Below are 27,283 nucleotides of genomic sequence, written 5' to 3'. Positions count from 1 at the left end.
AGATGGACTTTTCTCAGCCTTCGCAGAAAGTAGAGACGCTGCTGGGCTGTCTTTGCTATGGAGCTGGTGTTGAGGGACCAGGTGAGATTCTCCGCCAGGTGAATACCAAGAAATTTGGTGCTCTTAACGATCTCTACGGAGGAGTCGTCGATGTTCAGCGGAGAGTGGTCGTTCCGTGTCCTCCTGAAGTTAACAACAATCTCTTTTGTTTTGTTCACATTCAGAGACAGGTTGTTGGCTCTGCACCAGTCCGTTAGCCGCTGCACCTCCTCTCTGTATGCTGACTCATCGTTCTTGCTGATGAGACCCACCACGGTCGTGTCATCGGTGAACTTGATGATGTGGTTCGAGCTGTGTGTTGCAGCACAGTCGTGGGTCAGCAGAGTGAACAGTGGTGGACTGAGCACACAGTCCTGGGGGGCCCCTGTGCTCAGTGTGATGGTGTTGAAGATGCTGCTTCCAATCCGGACTGACTGAGGTCTCCCAGTCAGGAAGTCTAGGATCCAGTTGTAGAGGGAGGTGTTCAGGCTCAGTAGGCTCAGCTTTCCAATCAGTTTCTGAGGAATGATTGTGTTGAATGCTGAACTGAAGTCTATGAACAGCATTCGAACATACATAAAAGTTGCTGGTGAACGCAGCAATCCAGGCAGCATCTCTAGGAAGGGGTGCAGTCGACGTTTCAGGCCGAGACCCTTCGTCAGGACCCTTCGTTAGTCCTGACGAAGGGTCTTGGCCTGAAACGTCGACTGCACCTCTTCCTAGAGATGCTGTCTGGCCTGCTGCGTTCACCAGCAACTTTTATGTGTGTTGCTTGAATTTCCAGCATCTGCAGATTTCCTGTTGTTTTCGAACATACATGTCTTTTTTGTCCAGGTGGGTTAGGGCCAGGTGGAGGGTGATGGCAATGGTGTCGTCTGTTGAATGGTTGGGACGGTACGCGAACTGCAGGGGGTTCAGTGAGGGGGGCAGCAGGGTCTTGATGTGCCTCATGACGAGCCTCTCGAAACACTTCATGATGATGGATGTCAGTGCGACGGGTCGGTAGTCGTTGAGGCAGGACACTGAAGACTTCTTCGGCACGGGAACGATGGTGGCAGCCTTGAAGCATGTAGGAATGACGGCGCTGCTCAGGGAGATGTTGAAGGTGTCAGTAAGAATCTCAGCTAGCTGGTCTGCAGGTCCTCTAAGCACACTGCCAGGAATACTGTCTGGTCCAGCAGCCTTCCGTGGCTTTTGTAACATTAGCAGAAGTAGTTTTGCATCACTGTTTATTCAACACACAAACTGAGCAACTTGGATTCCCAGCATGAGAACAGAAACAGTTAAAATTGCTGTTGCTGTAGCCAAAACAAGATGTATCGAACAGTATAACATTTCAGCATCATGGTAATATGACATCAACTAAAATCAATTTGTATTGATGTCCCGAGTTCAGTTGTTGGGGTTCCAGAGCCACACAACACAATAATTTTTTGCAATATTTGCTCCCAGGAGGGAGCTTTGCTACCAGTCACACACATCAATAAGTTATGAGCAAGCTGTCCATCATTTTCTTTTCAAAAGAATGAGAAATGAGAAATGAGAAATGTGGTCAATGTGCCTGAATGTGTCAGGTGTATGTGCTTGGTGAGTGAATCTTCACATATAACCATTAAGATGAGCCTTAGTGGCACTATCTTCGATTTATGTCGCAACATAACGGCGCAGCACATCACACAAACCAATCTTCCGTCCTTGGACTCACTTTACACCGCACACTGTCGGAGCAGTGCTGCCAGGATAATTAAGGACACAACCCACCCAGCCAACACACTTTTCGTCCCTCTTCCCTCCGGGAGAAGGTTCAGGAGCTTGAAGACTCGTACGGCCAGATTTGGGAACAGCTTCTTTCCAACTGTGGTAAGACTGCTGAATGGATCCTGACCCGGATCTGGGCCGTACCCTCCAAATATCCAGACCTGCCTCTCAGTTTTTTTGCACTACCTTACTTCCCATTTTTCTATTTTCTATTTATGATTTATAATTTAAATGCTTAATATTTACTAATTTTAACTATTTTGAATATTTTCAATATTTAATATTTGTAATCCAGGGATTGTGAAGCGCAGAATCAAATATCGCTGTGATGATTGTATGTTCTAGTACTAATTGTTTGGTGACAATAAAGTATAAAGTAACATACCTTTCATGGGCCTAAGTTCTCAAATTAACAAGGGATTTCTTATGAACAGTATTGAAAGATCCTCACTCTAATTGTACTCATACAGAGCCAAAATTGATGAATTAATGATTTTCCTGTAATGTATTGATTATAACTATATATATATATGTATACATACATACATCATAGATACACACACACACACACACACACACACACACTTTTGGAAACTTTTCACTATTGATCTTCCTTTGGGTTGCCTAGGTGTCTCTTTTGTTTCATTTTAACTGTTCATTGATATTTTACACTTGGAGAAATGTTGCGAATGCAACCTTATCATTCCTGCAAAATGCCTCTCTGACCAAGTTCAGTATTTTTCATCTCTAAAGCAAGTAACAGCTACTATTCTGGATTTCTCCAAATACAACAAATCTTACTGCAGAATTGTCTCCTTTACTTCCCAAAATAAAAAAAAAGCTCAGTTAAATTGACCCATAACCAAAAAAATGCCACCTTAATTAATTCCGTATACCAAAACTTTCAACATTTCTGTATATGCAAATCATAGTTTCCATATGATCTGGTTCTGGGGCTGACTCCTGCTGGTTAGAAAAAACTATCTTTATTTATATCATACAACAGGCACTCTTCCTTGCAAGGGCTGATCACTTGTTACCAACACTCAAAAAACAATATGGGGAAATTGATTTCCTTTTGTCTAGTGCTGACGATTCCATTTGCTCTATATTCTAATTTTAAGGTCAACTACTTTAAATGCAGTACACATTGAGTATTCATTAGCCAGACCCTAAGCAATTGGGCAGCCAGCATTCAAACTACAAATGTCCACAAGTAGCATGAAAGATTTTGAAGCACGAGGAAGTAACATGAATGGGTAGTTTCCCATTTATTTCTGTAGCATCGTCTCCTTCCAAATGGATTACATTTGGTCATTTCATTTCATTAGACATTTAGTCTATGTCATTAATCGCCCATTAACAATGTCAGGTTAAGCAGCAAGTGCCTCGGACTTAATTAATCTTATTTGTTGTTATACTTTTCTGTTCAATGTGAGCTTAGTGCAGGCAAAAGGAATTCTTCCCATACAAGGAATCCTTTACTCTACTACTGTCCCATGTCTCAAATATAAAATCAGAAAAGGAACTTTCATGTACTTATGTAGTTTTTTTCCCCTCTTTTCCCCATCCACATTTTCACTGGATCACTCCCAGAAGAATGCCCATTAAGTTGGAGATAACTTGTATTGTAGTCCCATTTCTGATAAAAACTGGCTGAAGATTGTGTTAACCTATTTATACTGGGCTCATTGAACGAAAAGGCTTTCATCCCATTTATTTGGCTAAGATTATTTGTTTAACATAAATCCTAGTTCACCTTTCCATTCAAGAATAAGATGAAGTATTGTCTGTAGAAAATGGTCTACTTAACATCAAGTGTAAATTACTGCTTCAGAAACAAAGGTATAGCCATAAGTGGGATCTCTGAATACGAACATATTTTAATGATAGCAAATTAATTTCTGATTCAAGGAAGCAGTATTTATTTGAAGGAAGAAGTATTTATTGGTTTTTACTGAATCAAGAAGTAGCAGGAGATGAGTTTCAGTTTGATGTTTTTTAAATGCCTTCTGGTTCAACAATACTGAATCATTAAAATAATCAAACTGAACCAGAACAGAGATTAAACAGTCTGAAGATCACTTGAATGTACTTCTAATGCCCAGAGATAAAGCATTGTTTAGTAGTGGAGGTCATGTGGACTGATACATGGGGAGAACCAGGCCAGGTAGAATAAGTTTAGCAGGTCAGTATTACAGTACCAGTGGAGGTGTTGCAACAACGCAGACCAGTGATGTTTTATTTCCTCACCTAACATCTGACTGGTTGCAGGGTTAAATCTTTCATCAAGTGAAAATTGGATGAAAATTAGATGAAATTGGACACAGTCCAATTTCACATAAAACTGAACTGGGAAACTTCAAGGTTCAGACTGTTCATTTAGCCAGTTTGAAATGTAATACATGAGAACATATTGAAGATACAATATTGCTTAACCTAATTTCCAGTATGCAAGTAGGCAAACAAAATAATTGTTACTCTGGATCCAATGCAGCACAATAAAAAACACAGTAAGACAAAGAACACAATAATATAAAAAACACAATAAATATCAATATATAAGATGGATAATGTAGATAGATTGATTGTATGTACATTAAGTAATGCTAAGCGTAAGGTGACTCCAACAGGAAATGATAAAGTAGTGCTGGTGGGTGGAGGTGCTGATCGGCCTTACTGCTTGGGGAAAGCAAATCTTTATGTCTGGTGGTCCTGGCGTGGATTCTAGAAAGGGGCAGAAAATGCTAGTGGGAGTTGTGTACAGGCCACCTAACAGTAGTACTGAGGTTGGGGATGGTATTAAACAGGAAATTAGAAATGTGTGCAATAAAGGAACAGCAGTTATAATGGGTGACTTCAATCTACATATAGATTGGGTGAACCAAATTGGCAAGGGTGCTGAGGAAGAGGATTTCTTGGAATGTATGCGGGATGGTTTTTTGAACCAACATGTCGAGGAACCAACCAGAGAGCAGCCTATTCTAGACTGGGTATTGAGCAATGAGGAAGAGTTAATTAGCAATCTTGTCGTGAGAGGCCCCTTGGGTAAGAGTGACCATAATATGGTGGAATTCTTTATTAAGATGGAGAGTGACATAGTTATTTCAGAAACGAAGGTTCTGAACTTAAAGAGGGGTAACTTTGAAGGTATGAGACGTGAATTAGCTAAGATAGACTGGCAAATGACACTTAAAGGATTGACGGTGGATATGCAATGGCAAGCATTTAAAGATCGCATGGATGAACTACAACAATTGTTCATCCCAGTTTGGCAAAAGAATAAATCAAGGAAGGTAGTGCACCCGTGGCTGACAAGGGAAATTAAGGATAGTATCGATTCCAAAGAAGAAGCATACAAATTAGCCAGAAAAAGTGGCTCACCTGAGGACTGGGAGAAATTCAGAGTCAAGCAGAGGAGGACAAAGGGCTTAATTAGGAAGGGGAAAAAAGATTATGAGAGAAAACTGGCAGGGAACACAAAAACTGACTGCAAAAGCTTTTATAGATATGTGAAAAGAAAAAGATTGGTTAAGACCAGTGAGATGGAGGAACTGAGGGAAATACATGTTAGTAGGGAAGTGGTGTTAGGTAAATTGAAGGGATTAAAGGCAGATAAATCCCCAGGGCCAGATGGTCTGCATCCCAGAGTGCTTAAGGAAGTAGCCCAAGAAATAGTGGATGCATTAGTGATAATTTTTCAAAACTCTTTTGATTCTGGACTAGTTCCTGAGGATTGCAGGGTGGCTAATGTAACCCCACTTTTTAAAAAAGGAGGGAGAGAGAAACCGGGGAATTATAGACTGGTTAGCCTGACATTGGTGGTGGGGAAAATGCTAGAGTCAGTTATCAAAGATGTGATAACAGCACATTTGGAAAGCGGTGAAATCATCGGACAAAGTCAGCATGGATTTGTGAAAGGAAAATCATGTCTGACGAATCCCATAGAATTTTTTGAGGATGTAACTAGTAGAGTGGATAGGGGAGAACCAGTGGATGTGGTATATTTGGATTTTCAAAAGGCTTTTGACAAGGTCCCACACAGGAGATTAGTGTGCAAACTTAAAGCACACGGTATTGGGGGTAAGGTATTGATGTGGATAGAGAATTGGTTGGCAGACAGGAAGCAAAGAGTGGGAATAAACGGGACCTTTTCAGAATGGCAGGCAGTGACTAGTGGGGTATGCAAGGCTCTGTGCTGGAACCCCAGCTGTTTACAATATATATTAATGACTGAGAAGAGGGAATTAAATGCAGCATCTCCAAGTTTGTGGATGACACGAAGCTGGGCGGCAGTGTTAGCTGTGAGGAGGATGCTAAGAGGATGCAGGGTGACTTGGATAGGTTAGGTGAGTGGGCAAATTCATGGCAGATGCAATTTAATGTGGATAAATGTGAGGTTATCCACTTTGGTGGCAAAAACAGGAAAACAGATTATTATCTGAATGGTGGCCGATTAGAAAAAGGGGAGGTGCAATGAGACCTGGGTGTCATTATACACCAGTCATTGAAAGTGGGCATGCAGGTACAGCAGGCGGTGAAAAAGGCAAATGGTATGCTGGCATTCATAGCAAGAGGGTTCGAGTACAGGAGCAGTGAGGTACTACTGCAGTTGTACAAGGCCTTGGTGAGACCGCACCTGGAGTATTGTGTGCAGTTTTGGTCCCCTAATCTGAGGAAAGACATCCTTGCCATAGAGGGAGTACAAAGAAGGTTCACCAGATTGATTCCTGGGATGACAGGACTTTCATATGATGAAAGACTGGATTGACTAGGCTTATACTCGTTGGAATTTAGAAGATTGAGGGGGGGATCTTATTGAAACATATAAAATCCTAAAGGGATTGGACAGGCTAGATGCAGGAAAATTGTTCCCGATGTTGGGGAAGACCAGAACGAGGGGTCACAGTTTGAGGATAAAGGGGAAGCCTTTTAGGACTGAGATTAGGAAAAACTTCTTCACACAGAGAGTGGTGAATCTGTGGAATTCTCTGCCACAGGAAACAGTTGAGGCCAGTTCATTGGCTAAGATATTTAGGAGGGAGTTAGATATGGCCCTTGTGGCTAAAGGGATCAGGGGGTATGGGGGAAAGGCTGGTACAGGGTTCTGAGTTGGATGATCAGCCATGATTGTACTGAATGGCGGTGCAGGCTCGAAGGGCCGAATGGCCTACTCCTGCACCTATTTTCTATGTTTCTATGTTTCTATAGCATTCTCCCTGATGAGAATGGAACAAACAGTCCATGAGCAGGGTGTGTGGGATCCTTCATGATGTTACCGGCCCTTTTCTGGTACCTTTCGGCAGATATTCCTTGATGCTGGGTAGGCTGGTGCCAGTGATGCATTGGCAGTGTTGACTACCTGTTGTAGAGCCTTCCTGTCCGTCGCAGTGCAGCTTCCATACCATGCAGTGATGCAGCTTGTTAGGACGCTCTCTACTGTGCGTGTGCAGAAGGTGGGGAGTTTTGATGTGCCAAGTCCAGCTCTCTTCAGCATCCTCAGAAAATAGAGGTGTTGGTGAGCTTTCTTGATTGTATGGGATGTGTTCTGCGACCATGAGAGCTTGTGCAAGATGTGCACTCCCAGGAGTTTGAACCTGCCACTGATGTAAAGAAGCCAGCTGGTGGCATGGTGGCATCAGTGCCAGACTTTGGAGCGAAGTCTCCTGAGTTCGAACCCAGCTGGCTCCCCTGGCACGCTTTCCATCCGTGCTGGGTTGAGCGTCGAGCTAGCAACTCGACCTCATAAAAAGAGAAATTGCCTGCTACAGAAACATCAATAGCTAAAAGTTGATGGCCTATGTGCCCCATGAGTTTAAAAGGCAATTTCCTTTTTTTCCCACTGATGTAAAGAAGCAAGCCACTGGTGTGAGTTTTACTGAAATCAAGAACAATCTTCTTTGCCTTGGTAATATTGAGGAGAGGTTATTTGCCTGGCACCAGGTCTTGAGCTCTTGCACCTCCTCTCTGCAGGCCGTCTCATCATTGTTGGTGATGAGCCCCACCACTGTAAGGTCATCAGCAAGTTTGACAACTTGATAGCTCTGGTGTTTGGCCATGCTGTCAGGGGTGAGCAATGGGGTCATCACATAGCACTGGGCGGGGGAGGGGGGGCACCTGCATTGAGGATGATGGAGAGAGAGGAGCGGTCGTACACCCTGACCATCGGAGGGGAGGGTTGCTGGTCAGGAGGTCCAACGCCCAGTTGCACAGTGGTGTGTTTAGACTGAGGAGCAGGAGCTTGTCCGCCAGGGTCTGTGGGACAATAGCGTTGAATGTTGAAATGGAATCCAGAAACAGTGTTATTTAAGTATGCTTGTTTTCTGGTGTGTCAGGGCCAGGTGCGTGGCAGGTGCTCTAGCACCCATCGCAGAGGGTTCTGCTGGTAAGGATGAGGTGTAAAAGAATAAATAACTGGGTGATATATAAAAATATTGGTGGGGTCGATGAAAAATACTGCTTCAAACATAACTTCCTACAGGTGATGTAAATCTATTTGAGAAATGATGGAATTGATCGCCTTTACTCCTAAGTGCAACAGCAAGAATAAACACTAGATCAGCAACGGTGAAATTGATCACTTTCATTTGCTTTGTGTAGCATGGCATCGTACAAGAAGCCTTATAACTTTCAAAATTCCCTGCAACCTGAAAAAGTGGTTTCAATTGAGTGCTCGGCAACAAATACTTTATTTTGTTCTGTCACATACACAGTCTAAGGTGGCGAATGGCCTCTCTGAAGCAAACCCCATACTGCTTCAGAAAACAAATGCATCTCACAACTAGTTCATCATTTGCCTGAGAGGGTTCAAGGGGTTAGATTTGGGGTCAGGGGAGAGTGGTGGTTTGGGTGATTTTGATGTCTTTTGTAGGGCAAGGTAAGGAAGTGAAGGTTAAAAGGTAAGGTGAATTTAGTAAAATTATTGAGAAGGAAATGAAGACTTTAAGAGGTTGGATCAGGGTACGAGGGTCAGAATCCTGATGGATTGGCGCAGGAGATTAGGGTTGTGATAATATTTGTCCAGCTGCCTCGTCAAAGGCAACCTGGTTAGGCTGGCATAATCCAGTTTTATAGATCAATAATGTCTAATTTCGTCAGTAATCACAATGTTACTTGACATACATATGCTAGAACAACTGTAAAGCTACAAGTGTTCACGATGGCTCTGAAGACACTCTGGGAAATGTTGGGAGATAAAGATAAGTCATGAGTTCAAACATGCAAGTAAAATCTCTCTTATCCCAGGATCTCCCAAATATATTGATTTACAGATAATTTCTTGGAACTAACCCAGAGGGACTTGTGCATACACTCAAATAAAATTCTGCTTGCTGTACTCTACAGACTCCTTAATGGTCATTGTGCTGCACTGGGAAAGCTGCTTCCAATTGCTTTTGACTCAAATGTCTATGTGCGAGCGGTGAATGAGATCCGGACTGGACATAGGTGGGATATCTGAAGCAGGTGAATAGCATGCAAATTAACTCACAGACTGGAGTTCTGTGTCACAGTCTATTTTAATGACACCAATACACATAATCCCAGGAAGAAGTAAAAGCAGAATTTAAAGGAATAGACACAATACATGGTAGGTATCATAACTTGCAGATTTGGGTATCAAAGCTGTATAATATCCAAACCCATAACATAAGAAGGCATCCAAGTTTATCAGGGGTGTGAATCCTTCGAAGACTGCTTTGACTACAATCTAAAGAATATATAATCAGTGTACTGAAAATGTTGGAGAGCTTTCATATTCTGGAAGAAGAATCAGTCATAATCTACTACAAAAAGATTTCAAGAATTACTTCTCAAAAATTTAACCATTTAGAATCCAATTTTTGGATCATATTTTAGGTTTATATATAAGTTGGTTGAATCAAACTTTGGTCTTAACATTACCTACCTCGTAAAGGCCAAACACTCAAAATAACAGGTCCCAAGGTCATTGAGTGATAATTTGCTGTGGGGCAATTTATTTGGACAACTGTTTGACTGAAATCTTTCAGATGAGGATATGCCACTTGGAATCAGAAACACTGTGATTTATTTTCTCTCTAAAATTATAGTATTGAAAATATTTATAACTGTGAATGTGGTATTTTCATTGAAACTTTCAAGTGTGCAATCTTTTTTTCTACAGTTAGGATACAAGATGCGAGTTGGCATGAACAAGTAACACAAAAATTTGCCAAACATTTTGTTGTGGCGAACATTTCCCCTTATAGAAAATAATCAAATCTGCAATGTGAATAAGCTATTTAATCAATAGATCACTGTGAAGCTCCACATAGACCTAAATGCATTAGATTATGCAAACATTCCCTGTGTGTATAGAATGAGTACCATTAAAATGATGTTAATTATTAGATCTTTTCAGGGTTCTTTTTATGCAGAAGAATGGATTGATTTTTATAACAATCTACAATTGAAAATGGAAATAGTGGAAGAAGTGAACAGTCCAGATACTTTCAGTCTCAAATATACAGGCAGAACAAAAGCATATTTTAGAAAACTTACCTTTTGCATGTCACTTAAAAATTGTTTTTGTAAATGATGACAGGAGCTTGCAAAACTTCTTGCAGGATTTGAATTACTACTAATCATGCAGAAAACTGATCATTTAAAGCAATTTTAAGCATGTATGCTTAAATATATGTAATGTACGTGTATAATATATGTAAACCTTTTTTATTTTAGTCTCAGGATAGATTTTCTTTTCTTATTAACTACTACTCATTTAATGAAACAAATTACCTCCCTGTAGTAAAAAAGATATACATCAAATAACTAAAAGATATGGAACATGAACCAAAATAGCTGAGGGCATGAGCAGTATCCAAACAAATTCTCAGAAAAGAAACTGGAGTTCAGACACCTTACCCGCAAGAGCTTTGATCCTGGAACGTTCAAACAATCTTGCCGAGCTGTTGTCATTATCCAGTTCACCTTCATCAGAGAGTTCCCACCGAGCATTGACATGGCTATACTGCTGTTGAATCTCTACATTATCAAAATCTGTGGCCGATGTCATTGTGTTGCTTTTGCTGTCGTTTTCCTCTCTTTCTCATAAGGCTTTTCTGTAAGGAAAAAAAGAATCCACTGTAACACACGTGAAGTGTTTCTTGGGGAAGGAAACCCAGCAGCAGGTTATGGGCTACATTTTGATCCCTACTACTTTAGGTAGCGTTGGCCAAAGATGATACATTTCTTTTGACTGGAGACGTTCGGCTGTTGTGATAATAATGCACCAAGAATGGTGCAAGCATCTCTGGATATTTCACAACACACTCTGTCCAGTAGATGGAGGTCTTGCATGATCATATACACTGTAAATTAGTGTCTAGCTATCGAATCAGCAATGTTCAACAGAGATATCACAGATAAACTGGTACATACAACAAGCTATTAATTGCCAAGTATATTGAAGCAAGTAAACTAAAGCTCTCCTCACTGCTATGTTTGTCCAAGTTTTATAAAATAATTAGTCTCAAAATTTATTTTCAGAGGATTTGTTTGAAGCTCAAGACTTGATCAAGATTAATTGATTCGTGGCTGCGGAACAATATATTGTAGTTGCTAGGGTGACTTGCTCATCTGCATTTGTGCATCAAAATAAAGTCATGGTACACATATATTCTGACTGCTTGTAAGACACCAGCTGTGCTGGTCACATGAGCTCACTGGTTTTGCTGTACTGGCCGCATGTGACCGTCACCTGACCACTACATTTAGACACAGTGCCAGATGATGTACTTCCAATGCCGAAAATGTCTTCAAGAAGGGAGCAGCAGCATTTTATTAAAGAACTCAAGTTCTGTTTCAGAATAGAACTAATCACAGCACAGCAATTTTAGTTTCAGTACTGTAAGATAAAATAGGAAACACTGGGGTGACAAGAATATAATCATTTACTTCTGAGCTTATTAACTCAAAGTTGAGTTTCTATTACTGAAATGTTTCATGCCGAAGCTGCCAGATTAGTGTAAGGTAATCAAGTTTCATTCTCATTTTGATGGAAATGAAAGGCTTTGATGCAGAACTACTCATTCAACGCTATGGAGAAATTTATTTTAGTGACACCTCAGAAAGTCATCTACTCTTCCCAACTGCAGTAAATTCATCTGGAGGAATTACCAGAAAGAAAATTAGTAAAGAACTCTGAAGTAAAACTTTATTGCTAGTCAAAAGTTTAAGTTTTGCTTATTGTTGCCAAGTTCTCCAACTGAAGTCAAATTTCTTACATTAATTAAGGCTCAGCACTTATTCCAGGAGATGATTCATTGAATTCATTCTTGTCACTTTATAAAGAGCATGATTGAAAACATCAACAACTGACAACAAAACAGCTATCAGGTGCTCAGCCCAAATTGTACAGTCTGCTGCTTATTGTTCAGAGGGCAGTTACAAAGCACAGTGCTCAAATGTACAAGTCTTGCAGCACTGGGAGAAATGGGATCTTTTTAGGAATCTATACAACACCCATTCATAGCTACACTGGGCAAATAATGATCTAGTGTACAACTATCCTCTCAGTTGGCATCTTGAAACATGAGTATTTCTTTCATTTCTTTATCCAATTCGCAGCCACACTGAGGCAAAGATGAACTGTAATATTTTCCTGGATTATTTTGGAGTACAGGAGCAACATTCCCAGTAATAGAAATGTATTTTGTTGAATTAACATTGGTGAATTTTGAAAGCTGCAAAGCCAGGCTGCATCCTCTTTATAAAGGGAATAATATTGATTGAATTAGATTAAGGAAAAAGGAGGAAAGAGGGTTAGAGATACAAAGATACAAGTAGTCAAACAATCAAAGTTGGCAACATAGACTGTAACTTGTAAATTAGACAATACTTTTTGTATTCTAATCAAGGATGAATTTTAATTTCTTGATTTAAAAGTTAATCATTAAAATTCACCTTCAATTAGCATACCCTTGCAGTACATGATGGGACAGTTAATTTGTTTACTTTGAAGGTACAATTGGTGATTATTGTTTAAAATGTCCACTGAAAGCAAGTCATGGTTCATCCCCACTGCATTGTTTGTGAACACAACAGAAAAAAGGCAGAGTGATTGAAGGTGTAATTCCCAACCCTTCAGTTAGCAGAATTAAAGCAGATCTGAAAGCCAGAGCAAATAAGTAAATAAACTAAAGGCAAGACTCTTTCCAAATATTTTTTGGCATTGGGAGATTAGTCTCCCATTTCCAATCATACCACGCAAGAACTAGTGTGGGAATGTTCCTGCATCTAACCTCCAGCCCTTTCCATACATCTGCAATGATTGGACATACAAGTCAGTACACACGGACACATACACTGCAGATAACCAATGGCTCAGTTCAGAACAATGGGCTAACCAGCCACATATTCCGTTCCACTTGTTAATGTGGTGCGCTCCAAGACTCCTTCGCATAAGTAGATTTCTCTCAAAAGGTCCATTGCATGGGTCAGATTTCTCTTGAATGCACCCAGATGTCATGGTCCGGATTGGGGTCCCTTTAAATTTAGCTTGTTTATGTTACGATCCGGACCGTTGATTCCCTGTTTTCCCGTGTCCCTCGACTTTGGTGATTAGAGGCAATTAACACTCCGCTGAACCGTTAGTTTATAGTGTCCGGCTTTCAGCCGTTCGGCACGGGAGCGTCTGCAATGTCATCTGGCCGGAGCAAGCCTAGTCTCTGCCGAAGCGAGTGCCGGTAATTCGCCTTCCTCACCGGTGCAACCCTGTCCAGTTACCTTGCCAAAGCGAGCCTGCAAAGTTTCCTCACTGAGATGGGTCCGTCAGTTAACTTGCCGGAGGGAATCAAGAACCGCTGTCTACTGTTCCCGGGTCGAGTCGAGAGCTCGCCACTACCCGGAGGTTCCAAGTCAAGTCCTGGCCCTGGCGGCATTCTAGCACCAAGTCAAGTCCTGGCCCTGGCGGCATTCAAGTACCAAGTCAAGTCCTGGCCCTGGCGGCATTCTAGCACCAAGTCAAGTCCTGGCCCTGGCGGCTTCCCAGTTCTGAGTCAAGTCCTGGCCCCTTGTCTGAATCCCTTCTCTGCCCCTCTCGACTCTAGCCCTCATCTGCAGCCCCCGCCTGCACTTCAGTCTAGTTCCATCACTGGAGCTAGATAGGTACTGTCTGGTGTTCATTCGTGTTGGTTTTGTCTTGTCTTGTCCTCGCCTCCATGTGGTAAGTCAGGCAGTCTTGCCGTTGTCCCGCGGTGGTTCATGAGTCCCGGCCCTATGTCCTGTAGCCAAGGAGGGGTCCCGACCCTGTGTTCTGTGTATGTATCCATGGTTCCATGTACCTGCTCTCCCAAGACTGAGGCTCTGCGTTCCCAGGTTCCTCCTCTCCCTAGCCCATGTCATGTCCATGCCTGGTTCTGGGGTCCGAGCCCGAGGCAAGACCCAGGTACTGGGTCCTTGCCCAGTCTCGGGCTCGGAGTCCATACCCTAGAATCTTCATGTCTCCTCTAGTTCTGGGAGCCGATTCCAAGCCCAAGCCCAGACCCTTGGTCCCAGCCTAGTCGTAGTCCTGAGTCCTTGTCCAGTTCGCTACTCCTGCTCCTGCCTTGCTCTCCTGGTATCGAACAATAAACTAAATCTGAGTAACCTCACAAGATGTGTCTTGCATTTGGGTCCACCCTTGCTCCCAATGCCCCACCACTGTGACACCAGACGGGTTTGGGAGAGCATGAAATAACAGCTGCAGATCACAGCAAAGCAAGCAGGTGCACATTCTGCTGGTAAGCCAACAGGTTTCAACCAGACCAAGGGGCCTTTATCATACGTTCATGGTCGTCCAGCAGAGGGGATGTTTTATTTTCAATCAGCACCCGGGAACTGTCTGTGGAGCACGGAGTTCTGCCATTTCAAACTACTAGAACACAGAGTAATACATTTATCTCCACACTTTCCATGCACTGGAGTCTTGGAGCAAGAGGTGTGTGATGGTCTCTCACCCTTTGCAGCTTTGAGCTCTGAATGCACTGGCAGGACCACAGAGGTTGGACTTTTTTTGCCATTATCGAAGTTGCTTATTGGTGCCAAGACATTTTACCAAATGGCTGTGTGGTCAATAAAAAAAAACAAATGAGATCCAGTATCTGCTGGACCAAAAGCTACGGTTATCTCATCAGGTAACTGAAGAGACTACACTGGTGTATGATGCAAGTTCAGAGAAGTTAAATGGAGGAGAAAGTGATGGATGAAATGGTGACTATTTTTAAACATAGCTTATGGTCTAGGAGGAAGACTAGAATCTCCATTGCTCAAAGCTAATCTGTCCATTACAGACTCTATTCATTGCTGCCACTCTCCCCCAACCTCTCCTTGACCTTGCCTCTCTCACTGCTTACTGCATTCTCCCACACCATGCCCTGATCTCCTATCTCCACAGTCACTGAACCTTGATCATCTCTGATTGCTGAGAACTCTACTCTACATCCAGCTTGAACAAGCCACTGTAATTTTCATTATGCCTTCCGACAGTTCAATAAACTGATTTAACCTTGCAGCTCAGCCTTCAATTTGTTTGCTTATTGGTGTCTCATTTGTGGTAACTTATTAATTATTCTTTCTTTCTTCTCTTCTAATATTTGTATATCTGTGCACTTGTAATGTTACTGTGACACTGTAATTTCCTTTGGGATTAATGAAGTATCTATCTATACTTTATTGACATAGTAAGTGACAAATTGATTGCTGCCATCTATTAGCTCTATATCATAACTGAGTAATTCTAATTTTTAATTCTTTTAATTCTAATAAGTTATACCATGGAATGAATACATATACACACATGCACACACACTTCATATTGCATTACTCAATTCAAAGGTAGCAAAATAATTATCTTCCGAGGATGCAGAATAATTATAATTCTTCTAATTTCTGCAATAGTCATGCAACTTGGAATGATTTAAATATTATTATAACTTCAAAATGCGCAAATTTTAAAAATATATTTTCTTATAAATGACTAGTAAGGTCTACCTTGTAAAAGTAGTGATGAATGAAATTCCAGAAGGAGGATTGCAACACATTCCTATTGCTAGCATAGAAAAGGAGATATTGAAACCATACAAACTACGTGTGATGATTTGAATTCCTGAAACAAAGTTTCATTGGTGATTTTTATAATAGGGCGGGACATATTAGGAAGCTTAGTAAATATATCTGATATATCGCAAGTACTGACTGCAAAAGATAATTACCCAAAGAATTAAGTCAGGCAACTACTTCTGCATTAAATGTCCCTTCCAAATGTTTATAAACACACTGTTGTGAAATAAAACAATAATAAACCACCAAGGAGCTGCCATAAATTATATACTTTATGTAAAAACATAAGGTTATAAAACTGCTCCCACGACAAACAGCTATCGTAGGTTGATAATTATGCATTCTAGAACTACCGTGTGTAGGAATAAAGTAGTTCAGGGTTTCTAAGAAAGTGCTTAGAGGTGTGGTTCATTGATAACAGTATCACTGAGCTCACTGCCAATACACAATATCTTAAGTGACCAGCTGCTAAAGGACCACCACAGTCCCAATACAGTGTTAGAGCTGCATAGAAAGAAGACTGATTTCCACATAGCTCCGACTCCTTCCAGTCCGGGAATTAGGGGTAGACTGATGGTGTCACACCAGCTGCGGAATTCCTGCCTACTGACTTTAAATATCATACTTACTGCCATGTCAGCAACAGCTGCTAACTATCTCAGTCCTTGAAAGTCAAACAGGGAAAGTCAACATTGGAACATTCATTCACTTGGTCACTCTCTAACTATGCAATGATTCATGCCTTGGTCATTTGCTTGCAACACTGGAGTTGGCAGTGTTATGTACCACTTCTACAAATCTACCTTAAAACCGCAAAGCACCTCCACTTCTTCAAAATTAATGAAAAGCTATTATTTGAAAGTCTAAAATATTGAGGTTTTCAGTTCTTAATACTTGATCTCTAAACAGATTTGCAATATCTACCTCACACCTTTAATTGAAGGGAAACAATAAGAGTCTTTATTCACATATACACAGTAGGAAATGGACGCTGGGGTGTTCTTATTACTCAAATGAAGGTAACAACTTCTTAAACAACTGCAGGGGTTTGTCTCATCAAATCTGATGGGAACTGGTGAAAAGGGTTACTCTCAGTGGACCAGGCTGTGAAAAGAGAATCCAAGGAATCATTTCAGGATAAGGGCCATCAAAATGTTCCAGTTTTGGCAAAATCAGAATCAGATTTAATATCACTGGCATGTTTTGTGAAATATGATGTTTTGTGGCAGAAGTACATTGCAATACATAATATGTAAAAATATTAAATTAAGTAGTGAAAAAGAGAGGAAAAATAGGGAAGTAGTATTCATGGATTCATTGTCCATTCAGAAATCTGGTGGTGGATGGGAAGAAGCCGTTCCAGAAACATTGGGTGTGTGCCTCCTTTGTGATATAGCAATGAGAAGAGGGTATGTAATGGCCGATGGGGTCCTTAATGATGGATGCTGCCTTTTTGAGGCATCACCTTTTGAAAGTGTCCTCGATGCCAGGGAGGCTAGTGCCCATGATGGAGCTGATGGAGTTTGCAACTTTCTGCAGCTTATTTCAATCCTGTGCAGTGGCCCTCGGTAACAGACAGATATGCAACCAGTTAGAATGTTCTCTATGGTACATCTGTAGAAATTTTCTAGAGTCTTTGGTGACGTAACAAATCTTAAACTCCAGCTGTGGTCATGCATTCTTTGTAATTGCAACAATATGTTGGGAACAGGATAGATCTTCAGAGATGCTGACACCCAGGAATTTGAAACTGCTCATCCTTTCCACTGCTGATCCCACCATGAGGACTGGTGTGTGTTCCATTGACTTCTCCTTCCTTAAGTCCACAATCAATTCCTTGCTCTTACTGACATTGGGTGCAAGGTTGTTATTATGACACCACTCCACCAGCTGATCTATCTCATTCCTGTACTCTTCCTTGTCGCTATCTGAAATTCTGCCAACAATAGTTGTGTCATCTGCAAGTTTATAGATGGTGTTTGAGCTCTGCCTAGCCACTCAGTCATGGTGTAGAGAAAACAGCAATGGGATAAAGTGTGCACCCTTGAGGTGTGCCAGTGTTGACTGTCAGCAAGGAGGAGATGTTATTTCTGATCTGCATTGACTGTGGCCTCTTGGTGAGAAAGTTAAGGATCTAGTAGCAGAGGGAGGTACAGGGGCCCATTATCTGGAGTTTGTTGATTAGAACTGAGGGTATGGTTGTGTTGAATGCTGAATGCAATCAATAAACAGCAGCCTGATGTTGGTATTGCTCTTGTCCAGGTGATCCGAGGCTGAGTGGGAAGCCAGTGAGATTACATCCACTGTAAACCTATTGTGGCAATAGGTAGATTGCAGCAGGACCAGATCCTTGCTTAAGAGGGAGTTGATTCTAGCCATGACCAACCTCTGAATACACTCTATCACAATAGATATGTGTCACTGGGTGAGGCCTTTCACCCTGTTCTTCTTGTGCACTGGTACAATTGTCACCCTTTTGAAGCAGTGGTAACCTTTGACTGTAGCTGTAAGAGACTGAAGATGTCCTTGAACACTCCCATCAGTTGGTTGGCAAAGATTTTCAGAGCCCTACCAGGTACACTATCGGGACCTGACGCCTTGTGAGGGTTCATCCTCTTGAAAAACGTTCTGATTTCAGCCTCTGAGACAGAAATCACAGGGTCACCAGATGCTACAGGGATTCACACAGGTGGAGTTTTATTCTCCCTTTCAAAGCGTGCATAAAAAGTATTGAGCTCATCTGGGAGTGAAACATCACAGCCATTCATGATGTTAGATTTGCTTTTTAGGAAGTTATGATCTGCAAATCCAGACACATCTGCTGTGCATTGGATTCTGTCTCTAACAGCAATCAGAATTGTTTTTACACTCTTAACATAGCCTTCCATAGGTCACACCTGAACTTCATGTATAGTTCTAGATTGCATAGTCATTGATTGCTGCAGATTTTTAAATTTTATTTATTATACTCTAGATCAGTGCTCTGAATATACCTGGTTTTGGATTATTTGTAATTTACAAGTCATCCCAATGAAAATGAACATCTTTCTTGTTTAACCAAGGAATTAACCTGGTTTTATTTAGTTCTACCAATCTGAGACAAATATGTGGCTTACTAAGCCACTTCAGAGGGCAATAAACATTCAGAAGGTAACTGCTGTGGTACTGGAGTCATATGCAAGCCAGACCAGGTAGAGATAGTAGGCTTCCTTTGCAAACAACCTTTCTTTATACCACGGATCTCTGCCATTAACTGAGGAGTTCGTGGACCCCAGGTTGGGAACCCCTGACCTTGAGTGTTTCAGGCTTTTACAACTGAACTGCTTTAATACTCACTCAGAATTGTCATTCCAGATATTTTAAATATAATATTTCAAATAACCATGATAAGACTTAAATTCACCTTCCCTGAATTGATCCTTCCATAAGTAGGGATTACTGCACAGTTGTGCTCATTGCTGTAAAACAAAACTGTCATAGGCTGTCACCTGAAATCATGGACAACAGATTTACTGAATCTGAAGGGAATCTAATGACAGCACCAATCTGGAAAAAAAGGCTGCTTACATTGAAATCTTTGCAGAACAAACACGCACTGACGTGCTTCGTATCTAAAATACTTATGACTCACAAAGGTTATTCATCCTGGTGTATTTCATCCATAATGTGCTTTTTTAAAATCATTCCAACAGCGTTTTTTCCTGATTTTTCTCCCTAGGAAGACTTGCACCCTAAAGTTAACTTTTAGTAGTCTGAACCTCTTTTCTTTTCACCAACCAATAAACTTTGCAACCTGGGTATTTGTGCAATGAAAAATTGATGCTCAGATTTTGAAGATCAAAACTCATAAGGTGTGCCTGCTGTAATCCTACCAATCATTAACTAAATGACAGAAATCATGTGATATGTGTGCGTCAAGCCAACATTTTGTATTCACACGCATTAAAAAAGAGAGTTAAATAATTTTGTATTGTTTCATGGTTATTTTGGATCTTCTCTGCTTCCTTTTCTCAGTCCATTCATCTTCGTGATGCACGTGAAGAGCACACGGTTCTTGGATAAGAAGCCGAAGCCAGTTTGTTTTTGAGCTCCTTGCAATACCAGCCTGCAACCAACTGCCAAAGAGAATGAAAGAGAAACATCCAAAACCCTGCTGTGTGTTACAATCTTCTTTACATGCACCATCCTATCCTGCATCGCTACCTTCCTTGCCCTCTAATCCACCATCTTTGCACACACTTTTTAATGGTTTTGAGCCAACTACTTGAAACTACAGCACTGACAAACTGTCAAATTACTTTTAATGGTTTTTGAATGGATTATATTGTTTGATGAATATTCCAGTAAAATTGTCTAGTTATTTCATAAACAGAAGTTTAAAAAAAAACTGATTAACCAAAACTCAAATTTTTGAACAAAACTCCAAATAATGCAAAAGATTATTTTCTATACAGATTGTACAGTTAACCTTGACCCATGTTAATTTGTGTATTACAGTGCTGAACCTTTCCATGAAAAAAACCTCAAATGCACCCATTTTAATACAAGTGCTAATTTGTAACTGGAGAAAGAGCAGGAATTTTGTATGTCAGATGAACCTGTAGCTTCTACAGAGTTGATAACAGCTGGCTTAATTTCAATGTTGAAGGCAAGATTCCTATCCATGCCTAATTGAAATTATTACCTTACAAATGTGTGGAAGTGGAACTGTTGAAGACAGGAGGTTGCTGTTGTGTATTTAATATTTCAGTAATATTTGAGTAATATTGTAAAAATATTGTTTGATTAAGCATTCTTGTTCATTTAAATAAGTCATTATGAGCTATATGTGAAAGTATGTGAATGACATATGTCATAATGCCACCATGCCATTTGCACACATAGTGCTTAAAGTAAAAATGAAGCTAAGACATGCATTCTGGACTCTGTTTTTCTTTCAATTATTTTGATGTTTTGGAGTTATGAATCATGAAAGTTGCCATAAGGGAACAATGGTGAAAGGCAAACATAGTGGTTATGGAGACAGTTGTATGTGGAAGGTGTTGTCAGGAAGACAATATGGATTCTGAAACTGAAAGGCCCAGAACAGGAAAGGTCTTGACTATCCCTACAGGACTCACAGCAGCATAATTGGAAAAAAAATTACAAACTGTATCTGCTTCCTTTAGCCTTTCCAGCCCTACAGAGTGTTTCCCAGCCAGACAGTTCTCATTTGAGCTTATGGTGGTTAAACTGGCATATCCATGAGAAAGTCAGACACCTGGAGCCAGCACTCCCGTTGTCTCTTGGTAGGGTCGGGTGGCAGAAGATACAAGTTTATTTTTAAGCTCCCCCATCCCTATTTATTTTTTCCATTGTGGAAAGTGTAAAAATAAGGGCTAAAATGTTTTCATCATTATGTGTGAACCAAGCATGCAGTAAGGATTGGAGCTGAACAACTCGCACACTGCTATTTTTTTTCAACTAAACAGAAGTAATAATAAAATGAAATACGCTCTACAGTGCCAGCTGGGAAGTAAATCATATATTTTTTTCGATGTGCAGAATTAAGGCATGTGTACTCAAATAAATGCTGATGCTCAGGCCTGGCATTTATCAAAGGATGCACAGAATATTCTGTTGACTGCAGTCAACTATGGTGCCAGTTAATACCATCGCCTCATGCTGCCTTTCACACTGAGATGCGAACAAGCAAAAGGACATCTTTTCCTAGTGCACAGATCCAAAAGTAGGAGCACAGACTGAGGTGGAGAGAAGATATCAGTTTTCTGCCCATAGCATTTAGCAACTGAAACAAAGCTCCACTAGCACTTCTCTCCTTCACAGGTGGGCTGAAGAGCACGACTTTATTTAGAACCTGTCACATTGTTCCCTGGATAATTTTCCATGAATATTTGCCAAGAAAGTTCTAATGCGGAGCTGATTTTTGAATGTCGAAGAACTTTTATGCTGAATTTCTCCAGAGATTCAAATAGTTTAGCATCAAGCAGGCAGAGAGAAAAAAAACATTTAGATGAATAATAATACCAACTTCTCAATCAGGCAATATTTATGCCAACCACATCTTTCAATTCTTACACCTATACTGAGTCATCATATTAGCATTCAAGAATGGGAGAACAAATAAAGGTATAAAGATTTACAAGTTGCTTAGATATGTAAGATTGTAAGAAACTTTTCTCTGTGGCAGAGGTGTCTAGGACTGGTGAGCATAGGTTTAAGATGAGGAATAAGATGTTTAAAGGGGGGTATGAGGAAGAATATCTTCCACTCATATGAAAGCGTTGCCTGAAAATCTGCTGGACGGAGCACTGTCACAACATTCAGGCATCTGGACCATCGATTGAATCATCAAAGCATGGTGACATTTGTTAGTAAGCATAGACAGAGTGGGCTAAAGAGTCTGTTTCTGTTCAGTAAGTCTCCTTGAGTGAGAGAAGGGTAGTTAAAATAATGATAACAATACATTTAAAAATTAACAATTCCATACCACCACATGCCTTTTACTTCAATTATTCTTTAGTGGCCTCCTTTCCCCAATTTGCTCCCTTCTGCTTTCCTTTTTCCTTTCTTCCATGATAATTTTTGGTTTAACTTCACAGCCCAGCTTCAGTTTTTCTGTGGTATAAATGTGACCTGCTAACTTACTAACTGCCCCCATCCTCTCAGAAACATTTACTTCAGACTGTCCATTTTTGGAATACATGCTGTTTCAAATAATAGTGTGTTTTCTGGATGCACTGCCACCCTGTTCAACTGCACAATAGAAAATTAGCATTAGTGAACAGTATAATTATGAAGCACATTTATAAAAGTGACCCTAAACCATCAGAAAACCTAATAGGACAACAATACAACATTGTGATGATTGCAAAGGCAACGTACAATAAAACAAAAAAATCCTGGAATAGATAGTGGTACAGTGATTTTGAATGAGTTAGCAACTGGTTCATCCATGCTGTGGTTATGAATGGGATAGCAGTGTTGTGATTACAACTGGGTTAGCAGTGTGGCGATTATGAATGAATTAATAATGTACTGATTTTGTCTGGGATAAGAGAGTGTAGATTATTTCTAGGTTACACTGATAAAGAATGAGATAAAAGTACAGTGATTATGAGAAGTTTAATGATTATAAATGTAATAGCAGCACGGTGTAATAAGTGCAGAGCTTATGAGCAAGTTAACTCGCAGGAAAGCAGTGCAGTGATTAAGAACAGGGCAGCAGCACGATAATCAGGAATCCAATAGCAGTAAAGTGATTACGAATGGAAAAGCATTTTAAAAATAGTCAGAGTGCTCTAGCACAGAATCAGGCCTTACAGCCTATCTAGTCCGTGCCAAACTATTACTCTTCCCAGTTCCAATAATCTGCACCTGGATCATATCCCTCCCATCCATGTACCTTCTCTTAAAAGTTACAATCGAACCCACGTTCACCATTTCCAGAGGCAACTCGTTCCCCACTTGACCACCCTCTGAATGAAAATGGTCCCCCTTAGGTCCCTTAAATATTTCACCTTACACCCTTAACTTTTAACCTCTAGTTCTAATCTCACCCAACTTAACTATACTAATCACAATTTTGTATACACTATCAAAGCTCCCCTTACGTTCCAGGGAATAAAGTCCTAACCTTTTCAACCTCTCTTAAGTCCAGGTAGCATTCTATCTGCTATTTTTCAGTTCAGTTTTCAGCTGGTCCAGATCCTGCTGCAGGCTTTCATAGCCTTGCCTCGTTGTCCACTACACCCCCAATCTTGGTGTCAACTGCATATTTGCAGATCCAGTTCACCACATTGGCATCCAAATACTGTAATTAACATAGATGACAAACAACTATGGATGCAGCACCAATTCCGACTGCACACCACTAGTCACAAACCTCCGCTCAGAGAGCAAACAATCTGCTATCATTCTCTGGCTTCTCCCACTTAGTCAATGCTGAATCCAATTTATGACCTCATTCTGAATGCCAGGCGACAGAACCTTCTTGACCAAGCTAACATGTGGGACTTTGTCAAAAACCTTGCTAAAATCCATGTAGGCAACGTCCACTGCCTTTCCTTTGACAACTTTCCTTGTAAACTTCTTGAAAAACTCTAGATTGGTTAGACACAACCTACCATGCACAAAGCCATTTTGACTATCCCTATTCAGGCCCTGTCTATCCAAATGTTTACATATTCTGTCCCTTAGAATACCTTCCAATAATCCACTATCGACATCTAGCTCATCAGCCTACAATTTGCTGTTTTTTCTTAGAGCCAATCCTGAACAACAGAACAACTTTCCTCCTCAACGTCAGCTGTGCCTAAGGAACTTATTCATACCTCTGCTAAGGCCCTTCAAGTTTTGCACTAGCTTCTCACAGACTCTGAGGGGACATCTTCTCAGTCCTTGGGGACATCTGTCATAATTTGCCTCAAGACAGCAAGCACTTCCTCTTCTATAAGCCAGATATAGTCCAAAACCTCACTACTGTTTTGGTTTGGAAGATGGAGATATGTCCATCTGCCAAGTAAATATGTGCAAAAAAAATCCATTTAAGATCTCCCCCATCTCTTTCAACTTCATTTATACATGCCCATGCTGATCTTCAGGTGAACCAATTTTGTCCCTTGCTATTCTTTGGCCTAATGTATCTGTAGAAGTCCTTGGAATTCTCCTTTACCTTGTCTGCTATAGCAACCTCATGAGTAGCTTTCCTGACTTCCTTCTCAAGTGTCCTCTTCATTTCTTATACTCCTTAAGCTACTCGTTTGTCTCTTGCTGCCTATACCTGCCATGCGCCTGCTTCTTCTTAACCAGGCCCTTAATATCTGTTGAAAACCAAGGTTCCCTAAACCTATAAGTCTTGCCTTTTATTCTACAGGAACAAACCAATTCTATACTCTCAACATTTAACTCTTGAAGGCATCTCATTTACCAAGCATCCCTTTACTAAACAACAACCTACCCCAAACATAATTGTGGTGCCATCAAAATTGTGCTTTCTCCAGTTCAGAATCTCAACTTGAGGACCAGACCTATCATTCTCCATAATTATCTGAAACTATTAGAATTATAATCATTAGATCCAGAATCACCCCCTATCACAACCTTATTTTTCTTGGAAATGTCTGTCACCTCTCTACAAATTTGCCCCTCTAAATCCCACTGACTATTGGGTGGTCTATGACATTGACGAAGTCATCCCCTTCTCTTTCCTCAGCTCCACCCATGTAGCTTCAGTAGACAAGCTCTCCAGTCTGTTGTGTCCGGGTACTGCATGACGATTTCCCTGGTAATTAATGCTCCCCCTCCCGCTCTATCATGTCTAAAACAGCAGAACCCTAGAACATTGAGCTGTTGATCCTGCCCCTCCTGCAACCAAGTCTCACTAACGGCTACCATGTCATAACCGCATGTGCTTATCCATGCCCTAGGCTCATCTGCCTTTCCTATAATACTCCTTGTACTGAAATAGACACAACTCAGAACATTAGTCTCACCCAGCTCAACCTTTCGGGTTCTGTCTTTGTATATAGGCTTAACATCCGCTTTCTCCATAACCACTCCACGAGCTGCCTGAGCACTCTGCTTCCTATCCCCCTGAAATTGTAGTGTAAACTTCCCAGAGCAGCACTAGCAAACCTTCCCGCAAGGATATAGGTCTCCATCCAGTTCAGGTATTCACCATCCCATTTGCTCAGATTCCACTTTCCCTGGAAGACAGCCCAATGACACCAAAATATGAAGCCCTTCCCTCCTACACCATCTCTTTAGACACATTTTAAACTATATTATCTTCCTATTTTGTTCCCATTTTGTGGCACAGGTATCAATACTGAGGTCACTGCCTTGGAGGTCCTGTCTTTTAATTTAGCACCTACTTCTCTGAGCTCACTTTGCAGGACTTTTTCATCTTTCCTGCCCTTGTCACTGGTACTGATATGGGCTGCAACCACTGGCTGCTCACTGTCCCCCTACGAATGCTGTGGACTCAATTCATGACGTCCCTGGTCCTGGCACCTGGTCATCTGGGAATCAGCTGGGACCACCCAGGAATCTCATCTTCAGCCACAGAACCTCCTGTCTGTTGTCCTAACCAATGAATCCCCTATCAGCTCCTCTCTTCCCCCTCCCCCACCCTTTCTCTTCTGACCCACAGAGATAGGCTCAGTGCCAGAGATCTGGCTGTTGCAGCTTTCTGCTGGTAGGCAATTCTCCACCACCAAAGGTATCGAAAACAGTATCGTTGTTGAGGGGAATCGCCACATGAATACTCTGCACTATCTGCCTATTCCCTTTCCTTCTCCTGACAGTCGCCCAGCTACCTACCCTCCCTGCAACTTAGGTGCAACTACATCCCTGTATTTCATATTGTAGTTGAATAGCAGGAGAATCAGAAACAAGAGAAAATCTGCAGATGCTGGAAATCCAAGCCACACACAAAATGCTGGAGGAACTAAGCTGGCCGGGTGGCATCTATAGAAAAGAGTACAGTCGACGTTTCGTGCTGAGACCCTCCAGCAGGACTGGAGAAAAAAAGGTGAGGAGTAGATTTTGAAGGTGGGGGGAGGGAGAAACACCAGGTGATAGGTGAAACCAGGAGGGGGGAGGGGTGAAGTAAAGAGTTGGGAAGTCGATTGGTGAAAGAGATTCAGAGCTGGAAAGGGGGAATCTAATAGGAGAGAACACAAGGCCATGAAATAAAGAAAAGGGGGGAGGAGCATCAGAGGGAGGCAGAGGGCAAGCAAAGATATGAGCTGAGAAAGCAGATGGGGAATGGTGAAGGAGAAGGGTGGGGGTGGGGGGAGGCATTACCAGAAGTTTGAGAAATGGATATTCATGACATCAGATTGGAGGCTACCAAGATGGAATATAAGGTGTTTTTCCTCCAACCTAAGTAAGGCCTCATCACAACAGTCGAGGAGGCTATGGATTGACATATCGGAATGAGAACAGGAAGTAGAATTAAAATAGGTCACCACTGGGAGACCCCACTTCTCCTAGCAGATGGAGCGTAGGTGCTCAGCGAAGCAGTCTCCCAATCTACATTGGGTTTCACCAATATACAGGAGGCCACACCAGGAGCACTGGACACAGTGTATGACCCCAACAGACTCACAGGTGAAGCGTCACCTCACCTGAAAGGACTGTTTGTTGCCCTGAATGGCAGTGAGGAAGCAGGTGTAGCCCTTATCCTTGCAAGCGGAACAAGTGCCAGAAGGGAGATCAGTGGGGAGGGATGAACGGACAAGGGAGTCATGTAGGGAGTGATCCCTGCGGAAAGCAGAAAGTGGAGGGGGGTGTGACGGGAAGATATGCTTGGTAGCGGGATCCCATTGGAGATGGCAGAAGTTCCGGAGAATTATGTGCTGGAGGCGGAGGCTGATAGGGGACAATGAGAGGAACCCCATCTCTGGTAGGGTGGCGAGAGGAC

The 27,283-nt window shown here is 41.5% G+C and overlaps 1 protein-coding gene across 4 annotated transcripts in view; it reads right to left on the bottom strand.

Moving 5' to 3' along the window:
• LOC134348431 (spectrin beta chain, non-erythrocytic 1-like) overlaps window positions 1-27,283 on the bottom strand; it is a 334,104-nt gene that overhangs the window by 211,217 nt on the left and 95,604 nt on the right. For all 4 annotated transcript variants that reach the window (XM_063051822.1, XM_063051803.1, XM_063051832.1 and 1 more), the window contains exon 2: window positions 10,681-10,877. In XM_063051822.1, the coding sequence (XP_062907892.1) occupies window positions 10,681-10,831 (151 nt within the window). In that variant the 5' untranslated portion in view covers window positions 10,832-10,877. The remainder of the gene's footprint in view (window positions 1-10,680; window positions 10,878-27,283) is intronic.

This window comes from Mobula hypostoma, chromosome 1 (genome assembly GCF_963921235.1).
Source record: "Mobula hypostoma chromosome 1, sMobHyp1.1, whole genome shotgun sequence".
In the NCBI taxonomy this organism is placed as follows: domain Eukaryota; kingdom Metazoa; phylum Chordata; class Chondrichthyes; order Myliobatiformes; family Myliobatidae; genus Mobula; species Mobula hypostoma.
Note: the sequence above shows the minus strand (reverse complement) of the source record. Positions and strands in the feature narration are given on the sequence as shown.